Here is an 11,153-nt window from a genome sequence, read left to right on the forward strand (position 1 = left end):
TATATTATGCCACCACGATAATATAACGACAATTAATGTCGATAAAAAGGTAAAATTATATTTGCCCAAATTGCGTAAAAAAATTACTTAAAAAATAAAAATATTATTTAAACTCGAAACAAAACGTTATAAAATATAGATAGGTTATATTAACGATTCTCATAATATTTACGGATATGAAAGAAAATATATATAGACATACAGGCATAAGACATATGGTTAAATAAATTTCATGTCATCAGTTCTTGAGAATTAATTTCTGATTATTACGTTCGAGATATCATGGTCTATGCTACGTCTAGGGACCGTAACAAAATTTTATAGTGTCTACTTAAAGTTAAACAGAATTTTAAGGAAAATTTCACAGGTGGTAAAACTTTTGAAGCATGCTGCTTAATTTAATGAACAAAATTTTATAGTGTCTACTTAAAGTTAAACAGAATTTTAAGGAAAATTTCACAGGTGGTAAAACTTTTGAAGCATGCTGCTTAATTTATCATTAATCTCCTCTTTTTTATAGAAAGGAATTGGACGAGTCCACATTTTACAGTCAATCGCAGCTCTACGTTTGAAATTAATTGGAAATTCAGCATTTTGATTGACAATCATCTCTGTGAATATAATTTAGTAACAAAATTATTTATCTTACTGTAAATTTAATTTTAATGCTCGCAAAAATATAAAATTAACATCTATTATGTTCAAAAATGTATGATAAATAAATATTCACATTTTATATCTCCATGTATGATAAAGTTATTAATATTAATTAAACTTAATATTCCTTATCTCTCCTGAGATTTGTTAGGATAATAATACTTAAAAAAAAAAGACAAAACTCATAATTGACTCTAATCTAATCAATAAAGATTTTCTACATAATTCATATTCAATATTATAACTGTGTTTTACATAATTTTTTATTATTATCAAAATTATTATAATTAAATATAAAAATTACTTGTATTTCCTCGCCTTTATCTATATATTTAGTGAAGGATTAAGTCGTGGGCTAACATTTGAATTAACACCATACGACACAATTATTATTATGATTAACCTCCTTAAGTAATAGAATGTTTCAATACAAAACATCCCGCGATTACCGACAAAAATATTCACTGTTAATTGGTCACTAATCCTAATTAGCAATTATTTAGCGACTGAATATTTCCGTCCCCATGATTTAGGTCACTAACTATTGGGGTTATGAGTCTGACGCGAATGCTTGCTTTAGATGTTTTCACAAAACGTGCTTAGCGAAAAAATAAAAATATAATAAATTCCTAATTTATTACAATACATACCCACGCATATAAGATACAACATGTGCAGACATAAGCGCAAAATAAAATTTTATGAAATAAAAAAGTAACAATTATTCTAAGTGTTCCTTATGGATGATGCGAAGGGAAAGTGCATCAACTATAGCAACATTCATGAACCTCGTCTCTATTCGTATACATGTTGAGATATCAAGACAACTCTGGTGAGCAACATGGTTCGCCTCGGATTAGTACTAACCAAGTATGGAGGCATGCAATCCAATAGGAGAAGAAGTAGAGAAGCTTTGGAAGAAAAATCACCATTGGCTTCTTAGCGGTCGGCGGCAAGGAGAAGGAGAGGAGAAAGAGGGTGGCTAGGGTTTTCTAAAAATCTAAACTAATGATAAAAGAGTATTTATAAACCTACATGACTTGGGGAGCAAGTCATCTCCTCAGCCCAATAAGCAAAACCAAATTGATGCATTACTGATTCCGCCCGAAAACTAAGTCAAATGAAGGCGGGCCTCGATGTACTGGAGGTTGACGGAAAGTTGCTGCGGTGTCCGATCTTATCTGGCACTCGCCGGAAGGGTTCACACGGGTGGATGACGAAGGGTGATGACCAGGATGATGACGCTAGGACTCTGCGCACACTCAGACGAGCCCACCAGTCGTTAGAGACCATAAACCAAGGAAAAAGTCTCCGGGTCAGGCCCTCCGACGCTCAAGTCAAGTACTTTTTCCCACTACAAAAAAATTGGACATTAGGACCACAATAATAGCAGCGGTTGATGAAGCGGTTGTAACAGCATATCCAATAGAATCAGTCAAGTGTAACCGCTCCTAAAACCGCTTCAATTGAGATTTTTTTGATGTGGTTGTCAAACCGTTGCTATTGGACACATATAGAACCGGTTATTAGAACCGCTCCTATAAGTTCCTTTTAGAAGCGGTTTAGAACCGCTCCTAAAAGGAACTTATGACCGCTCCTAAAGGGTTCATACGAGATTAATAAAAAACCATGTTCGCATCTCATATTATTTTCACAATTCCAGCAAACCTTTCTATTTCGGCGACCCTCTTTGTTCCAGCGACCTTCTCTTTTCTATCGACCATCTATGTTCCAGCGATCCTCTCTATTATAGCGACACATCAGATTAATTGCACCCTAGCATCATCCTTCGACATCCACATCATAAATCGCCTTTGATTTTGTTTCTCGAGGTAATTTCTTGGTTTAGTTTTCGTATGGTGACAATGTTTTTATATGTTAATGGTGATAAAAATTATAATCGATTAGGGTTTAATTTGTGTTGGCCGGTAGATTTGTAAATTTTTCCAATGAATCCCTTAATTTGATTTTTTTTTTCTACGAGTTATCCGTATTATTTTTCAAGTTTATTATTGTAGTTTGTTTACAACGTGTCTATGATGCTAAGCTTCATTTTTATATTTAGTAATTGTATTTATATATATGTTTGTTGAATTCTTGGAAATTTTATCTACGAAGTTTCTTTAATTTTTGATAAATCTTGCTTCAATGTTTTAACTTTTATAAATTATTGAACAACATTAAATTATGCAGAAGCAATGGATGGCTGCGCCACATGGCAGTCTTGAGTATCGGGTGGGAATCCTATATTTTTTGCGTTATGCATTTGGTGATGCGGCTCCAGATGTCACGAGACCATGTCCTTGTTGCAAATGCATAAATTCATTGAGTCATGATCGTGAGACAGTACACGAACATCTGATGATAAATGGTATTTTACAAGATTATCGCATCTGGAATTTTCATGGAGAAAAACTAATTGTACAAGCTCATGATAACAAAGAACTTCATTATTCAGTGCAACAAGTTTCTGAAGTAACTAGCCATGAACCGATGGTACAAGAAATGCTGCATGATGCATTTGGAATTCATGAAGGATCTACAAGTAATGAAAATTACATTGGAGCATCAACGAGTCATACACCGATGGAGTCTAATGTTAAAGATTTCTATCGACTAATTGAGGAAGGGAAACAACAGCTATATACCAGATGCACAGAGTTTTCTAAACTGTCGTTCATTGTTGAGTTATTTCAACTGAAAGTGAATGGAAAATGGAGTGATAAGTCATTTACAGCATTGTTGGACTTCCTTCATCGAGTACTTCCATCTGAAGCTCAAGTGCCTAAGTCATTTTATGAAGCAAAGAAATTAATTTCTAGTTTAGGACTTCATTATGAAAAAATACATGCTTGTCCAAATGATTGCATGATTTATTGGGGGGGAAATGAGAATGAACAGGCTTGCAAAGTGTGTAACCTTCCAAGATGGAAAAATTTGCAGAAATCATCAAGGAGATCGTATAAAGGTGGAAAAAAACGTCTTGAAGTTAAAATTCCAGCCAAAGTCTTTTGGTATTTTCCATTGAAACCAAGATTGCAACGGTTATTCATGTCATCTAAGACGTCTGAAAATATGCAATGGCATTTCAAAAAACGTGTTTCAGATGGAAATCTAAGGCATCCAGCTGATTCTCGAGCATGGAAGGAATTTGATGAACGTCATTATGAATTTGCGTCTGATCCTAGAAACGTACGCTTGGGACTCGCCGCTGATGGGTTTAATCCATTTAAAAATCAAAGCACTTCACATAGTACTTGGCCTATTGTCCTGATGCCTTACAATTTGCCACCTTGGGAATGCATGAAGCCTTATTCTATTATTTTATCCACCCTTATTCCTGGTCCAAAAGCACCTGGCAATGATATCGATATATATTTGCGCCCCCTATTGACTGAATTGAAAGATTTATGGGAAAATGGAATTGCCACATTTGATGCTTGTGAAAAAAAAATGTTTCAAATGCGGGCTGCATTACTTTGGACAGTTAGTGATTTTCCTGGTTTGGGTTGTTTGTCTGGATGGAATACATATGCCAAGAATGCATGTCCAACTTGTGCTGATAATACAGATGCAGTGTACCTAAAACATGGCAAAAAGTGGTCATTCAGAGGGCATTGTCGTTTTCTACCACCAGATTCAGAAATGCGAACAATGCCAAGTTATGGCAAACCAGAGTTACGTGAGTTAGATTTGGCACCATTGTCTAGATCTGACGTTCTACGAATGACCTTAAACAAGAATGTGATTTTTGGTAAGAGTAATGCATCAAAACCAAATGTGAGAATAAAAACAGGATCAATTGAACAAATGTGGAGAAAACAAAGCATATTTTTTAGCCTTCCATACTGGGAATTTAATTTGATCCGACATAATTTGGACCCTATGCATATTGAAAAAAATGTTTGCGACAATATTGTTGGAACACTTTTAGATGATTCCAACAAGAGCAAAGATAATTATGCAACGCGTAGAGACTTAAAGAATTTGGGTATTATGAAACAATTATGGCCCCGGGCACATTCAGATGGTAGAGAGTATTTGCCACCTGCATGTTACTCTATGTGTAAAGATGAAAAAAAGATATTTTGTTTTGTATTGAAAGATATTCGTGTTCCTGATGGTATGTCATCTGATATCTCAAAGTGTGTTGATGTTGGACGTTGTAGGATTATGGGCTTGAAAAGCCATGATTGTCATATTATGATGGAACAATTCCTTCCAATTGCTCTTTGTCGCGTGCTATCGAAAAAGGTAACTGCTCCACTATTATGTTGTGTGAATATTTTAGAACAGTATATGCAAAGACCCTACAAGAAGATGAATTACAAAAGGCTGAAGAATGAGTTATTTTGGTTTTATGTCAATTAGAGAGAATATTTTCACCATCTTTTTCACAATAATGGTTCATTTGGTGGTGCATTTAGCGTATGAAGCAAGAATTGCTAGGCCTGTACATTATCGGTGGATGTACCCAATAGAAAGATATCTGGGGAAACTTAAAAATTTTGTTAGAAATAAAGCACGACCAGAGGCCAACATTGCAGAGGCATATTTAGCAGATGAATGTGTTGTGTTTTGTTCTCATTATGTAGATGGTAACATCTCATTAAACAATCCCGAAACACGACATAAAGAGACACCAAATGATGAGTTTCCCACACTCTCGATGTTTCCACATGTAGGGCGACCAACAAAAGGGCTTCAAGTAGTTACCTTAGATGACAAAACTCTAACTCAAGCTCATAGATATATTCTCTCTAATTGTATAGTGTTGCAACCATATCGTGAGTAAGTAATACTATTTTTTTGGTTTTTTGCATAATATTTTATTGTTTTATGATCAATAATTTGTTTTAATTATATATTAATGTTGATATTGAACAGTGAAATAAAAAATGAATTGAAGAGAAGACATAGATATGGCCAACACCCAAGTAATTCTCAGTTGGATGACATGGTTAGAATGCAATTTCCAGAATGGTTTGTAAGACGAGTAAGTAATATATGTGATTTATTTTATATTACAAATTTTTAATAAATGGACTTGTTAATTTTTTTACTGTAAAAATTATATGTGTACCTTACAGGTTGATCGAGCAAATGAACGAATCGATGACTTAGATCTTCGGGTGCTTTCGCGTGGTCCAAATCCAGTAGCATTTAGTTATCATGGGTTCAACATAAATGGTTTTGTATTTCGCACGGTGGAATCTGAAACAAACAAAAAGGTCCAGAATAGTGGGGTTATGGTGCAGGCGATGCATGATAATGATGATCATGAGTCAATCTATTATGGTCGACTAACTGATGTCATCTCACTTGATTATGGTGGTCGTGGACGAATTGTTCTTTTTCGATGCGATTGGGTTAGCACTACTACAGGTTTCAAAATTGATCCATTTGGATTTTCAATGCTGAATTTTTCACGCTTGATATATACAGGAGAACGTGAGGAACATGAACCTTTTATTTTGGCTACGCAAGCTCAAATGGTTTATTATGTTCGTGATCCAAAGGAGGAGGATTGGTACTGCGCCATTCGTCACACACCAAGAGATACGTATAACATGGGCAATGAAGATGATATGGATACGATGCATTTTATTCATAATAATTTTTCTAATATGGAATCAATATTAGGTGATGTAAATAGAGTAGATGTTAAATTAATTAGAACTGATGTAGAGGGCTCAATAGTTGATGTTCTTCCAGTTGTGAACAATGAAACAGATGATGAAAGCTTTAGTTGATTTTTGTGTTTTCGTTCATTATTCTAAAGCTCTATCAATAAGAATTTTTTCTAATGTATTGTGAGTACAAATCAATATGGCAAAAGGGAATTGTTACTTATTTGAACTCTCCATGAACTCAGTTGTAATCTCTTGGAAATCACAATTCTGAAAATGAAGTGAAGGTGTTCTGCTGAGTTTTATTTCAGCAACCACAGAATTATTTGCTGAATTTGATTTCTGAAATGAAAGCTGATTTCTAATTTCTATATCTGATTTTTGAGCAATTACAATTCAGAAATTGAGAAACCTGTTTTCAAAATGTTGTTGTTGAGTTGCCATTGTGCCAATTTGGAGGAATATGTGCAGGTTTATGGAAGGCAATTTCAGAAATCAGAATTTATTTCTCAATCTGATTTCTGATACTGAATCTGATTTGTTTCAGAAATCAGAATTTATTTCAGAAATCAGAATTTATTTGCTGAATCTGATTTGTTTATGAATTTGATTTCTGATTTCTGATTTCTCAATCTGATTTCTAATTTCTTATGAAACCAGATTTCTGATGTTTAAAAGTACTCTAGTATTCAATTGTGGAAATGAAGTGAGTAAGTGTTATGTGCTAGTGATAAGTGGGCTTCTTTACTGGTTGGCCTTCTAAATCCACATGGGCATTGGATCGGTCAACAGACCGATCCAGTGATACTATGGGTTTTCTGATCGGTCTGGTGACCGATCAGAAACCAAACAGTGGCTCACTGTAAGTTATCTGATCGGTCACCAGACCGATCAGGAAACGATCAGAGGCAAAGAAGGTAGGGGGATCGGTCTGGGGACCGATCCACCTATAGCCTGATCGGTCCACAGACCGATCAGGCTTCGAAGCCAACTCTCACAGAGAGTTGGCTGATCGGTCTGGGGACCGATCAGCCTAGGGACTGATCGGTCCACAGACCGATCAGGTTAGAGCCTGATCGGTCCAGGTCTAGAATATTAATCAAAATTCCATTGCCTTAACATAATTTACATTCCCTATTTTTAAAAATCATTTTAATAAATTAAATTAATTAAACAAAATATGAATATTAATACAATAAAAATAAGACTCCACCCAAATTTCACATTCCCGCACCCAAATTTCACATTCCCGCTATTAATTCCCTCCCCTCACATTACCTTAACATAATTTACATTCCCACTAAAGTCGCCTCGTCGCCTTCCACAGACCACAAACACACTCACCTTCATCCCATCGTCGACGAGCCTCCGACCTCCGCCTCTTCTAGTCACACAGCCAGGAACCTCCGTCTCCTCCCAGGTACACAGCTACCATAACCTCCGCCTCTTCCTTCCGCCGCTGATTCCTTCCACCGCTGTTTCCTTCATCCTCTGATTCCGATTTTTTATTATGTTGCTTAATATTGATTTTGGAAGCCTTCTACAGATTATTAGACCTATTTTCGAATCCTATCTGCTGTTAGAGTTTTTATACTTCAACCTCTCTTTGCCCTGTCTTTGATCCTTCGACTCTTTGCAGGTAAAGGCTTTTGCTTTTGGAATTTGTTTAGGGTTTTTTTTATGGGTTTTGTCAAAGGGATGAATCTCTTGATATAAGCAGTTCAAGTCAAAGGATGTTTGAGCAATGCTGAGACAAAATCACTAGCAATGTTCTTGATACTTTTTTATGGAATTTGAGAAGTATACAAATATCCTTGTAGCACTCTTTATTAGCATTGTTTTGCAGTTACATTTATCAGGTTTGATGTAGTTCGTGTTGTTAGAGCTTCTGTTTTAGTTTTTTCCCCTTATTTTGTGATATAGTTTGAAAGAAATATATGGTGTACAAGGTCTAAAGTTTCCACGTCATTGATGATACTTGAGCCAATCATTTAGATGTTCTCAATTATGTTATCTTTCGGTCCCTTTGAATCTTCATCAAATCAGATTAATTTTGTATAACTTTTATATTGGTAAATATCACTAAAGAAGGCAGCATGATGAACAACATAGTTCTATTTTCGTTAGTGTTTCTTTAGTGTTGTCGTCACCAACTCTATTTATGCTATTGTTTATAGTGATTTTCAGCTCAAGTAGGTCTTCAACCACTTCAACTAGATTAAATTTTTTTTGACAGAAATCTTTTCTTACAGCTACTAGAGTTATGCATTTTGACTAATACAATTCATTCCTTGCGTTTTTTTAATGCGGAACATTGTTTCTCTTTTGTTATTGATATCTGAGTTAATTATCTAGATGTTTTTTTAATGCAGAAAATTTGTTCTCTTTTGTTATTATGCTTGAACATTTTATGACAATTTCAGATTTTACACTTCAAACTTCATTCATATTTCTATATTGTGATTTGTAGGTAACTTTTGAAAATGGCAAACAAAAGAATGCGAAAGCTAATACAAAATAGCCAAAGACGATCTACGAGAGAAGAATCGAGTAATAGAGGAGTTGATCATGAAAATGAATCACAAGATACAACATCTCATTCACCATTAGAGCTACAAAATGAGGAGGTTAATGAGCAAGGTGAAAAATGTTTTTTGGATATGAATAGAAAATTATTTTTTGCAACACTAAGTGAAAATTATATTTTTCAGATGAAAATGAGATCATGTCTTCATCCCAAGCTCAGAAAAGAAAACATGGCAAGACTATTATGAGAGATATTCATGCATTACATCCCGATCATATGCTGGTAGTGAAATTCAATGAAAGGGGACAGCCTTACGGTGATCTACAACCGACTCTTGCAAATTTTATTGGGACTATTGCACGGAATGGAGTTGTGTTGCCCCTGAGCTTTTTAGATTGGAGAAAAATGCTGACAAATCGCTTGAATGATGCATGGAAACTTGTTACTGTAAGTTTACAAGATCATAATTTCAATTATGAATTTAAATCATGTACATATTTTATTTATGTTTATAGGCACGTTTCTGTATCTCTAATTGCCATAGAAGAGTTATAATGCAAATGATGGGGGCTGCGTGGAGAAGGTGGAGGACCGAAGTGAAAGCTACATCTTATGATTCAAATACTCCACTAGAAGAGCTTGTTGCAATACAACCCATTCCTCATGGCTTGACACTTCAAACATGGGAAGTTTTATGTAACTATTGGAAGTCTACCGAGGTACAACTAGTATTAATAGTTTTTTTATATATGTTATAGATGTTATAATTTCCTTATAAATTTTTGTGCCAGAAAACTTCAAAAATCAATAGAGAAAATGCGAACAAAAAGAAAGGGACTCATGCACAAGGACGCACTAATATTCCATCATTGGAATATAAATTTGTAAGAATCAAAATTATTTCTTTTCTTTCTTACAGTTAGTTTCACACTGCTTATTTACTGTTTTACACTTTAATGCTCTTATCCTTGAAGTTCCAAGGTTTTATGGGATTCTAGAAATTGATTACAAGCAATGTAATGTATATAGTTAGTTTTTGAAGAATTTATATAAATAGAATTTATTACTGTAAGTTGTTATTACTGTAATTTATATAATTACAACCAATGTAATTTATTACTGTTTTATTTTCTTTCTATAAGTTGTTATGCAAATAGAAGAATTTATGCTATTAATATTTGGTGCTAAATGTGGATTTGTTATCCTGTTAGTCTCAAGAAAATGGAAGAAAACCGAGTCGTATTGAAATACAACAATTGACTCGAAGAAGTAGAAAGAAAGGAGGCACCCTTATTGATGACGAGGCAATACGAATTGAGGTAATAATATATTTCACTTTTTAAGTCGACTTTTAAATATATTTTTATTCTCTTAACAATTTATTTTCTTGTTAGAATTTACTTAAAGAGACTGTGGATCGTCACCTTCAAGATAAACCTGAAGGAACACAACCAATAGAAGTCCATGAGGAGGCATTTTGGTAATAATATTTTTTTAATTTCATTTCATTTTTGTAAAAGCTGTTGCAAATGGTTCAACTTTAATTTTATTCAATATATAGTGAGGTTTTTGGACCCGAGCATTCTGGTCGGGTACGATGTTTAGGAGCTGGTGCGCTGCCTAGTCAAGTGTTCCCAGAGCTATGTAAACATAGCTCAATGTATTGGCAAGACTATCACTCTAATTCAGATATGATGGACAAATTTAAGGAAATGGGAGAGAAAATTAAAGATATGGAGTTGCGAGAAGCACAACGACAAATGGAAATAGAGCAGATGAAAAGACAAATGAAAGAAAATGATCAATTTCAAAATTTTGCACGGGTAATGCTCAATATGATGTCGGGTAGTGCTGGAGGTTCTCATGGACCTGAATCATTACCGGCACAGGTAATAACATTAATAAAATAAAAGAATTTGTTTAAAATTATTTGTATAGTTAAGTACATAATAGCAAATTTATTTATTTTTGTAGATGGCAGCTATGCTTACAAATATTATGCAACAAGTTTCATCAACTGCGGAAGGAAATAGATGTAGATCCTCCCCATCACCAGAATCAAATAATAACTAGACAGGTTAGAAATTTTTAAATAGAAATGTTTTTGTTAAGATAAAGTTTTAGCAGCTCATCTTGTTTATCACAATTAAACTGGAAACAATTAAATTTTGAATTAGGTTCAAGGTCAAACTCCATTTTGTGACTCTATAAGTTTACTATTTTATCAAGTTAGTATATAGTCATTAAAGTCCTAAAGTATGACTTCATTAAAGTCTCAAAGTATGATTTTGGCTGATGTTAATTGCTTAGTGCGATGCCTTTTCTGGCTTCTTAAGTAG

General features: G+C 34.3%; 1 protein-coding gene across 1 annotated transcript; it reads left to right on the forward strand.

The window, feature by feature from the left end:
* Positions 1-8,770: 8,770 nt before the first annotated feature.
* LOC122040596 lies at positions 8,771-10,887 on the forward strand. The gene is made up of 7 exons (XM_042599961.1): positions 8,771-8,927; positions 8,999-9,261; positions 9,330-9,533; positions 10,026-10,133; positions 10,209-10,294; positions 10,376-10,703; positions 10,789-10,887. The coding sequence occupies exons 1-7, from the start codon at positions 8,771-8,773 to the stop codon at positions 10,885-10,887; spliced, it is 1,245 nt and encodes a 414-aa protein (XP_042455895.1).
* Positions 10,888-11,153: the final 266 nt, after the last annotated feature.

This window comes from Zingiber officinale, chromosome 1B, assembly GCF_018446385.1.
Source record: "Zingiber officinale cultivar Zhangliang chromosome 1B, Zo_v1.1, whole genome shotgun sequence".
NCBI lineage: Eukaryota > Viridiplantae > Streptophyta > Magnoliopsida > Zingiberales > Zingiberaceae > Zingiber > Zingiber officinale.

Excerpts from the sequence above, each read along its gene's own strand:
- LOC122040596 (XM_042599961.1), top strand. The coding sequence starts at position 8,771 with ATGGCAAACAAAAGAATGCGAAAGCTAATACAAAATAGCCAAAGACGA. Across the intron at positions 9,262-9,329 it reads ATGCATGGAAACTTGTTACT|GCACGTTTCTGTATCTCTAA; the intron begins GTAAGTTTACAA and ends TTATGTTTATAG. Across the intron at positions 10,134-10,208 it reads ACGAGGCAATACGAATTGAG|AATTTACTTAAAGAGACTGT; the intron begins GTAATAATATAT and ends TTTTCTTGTTAG.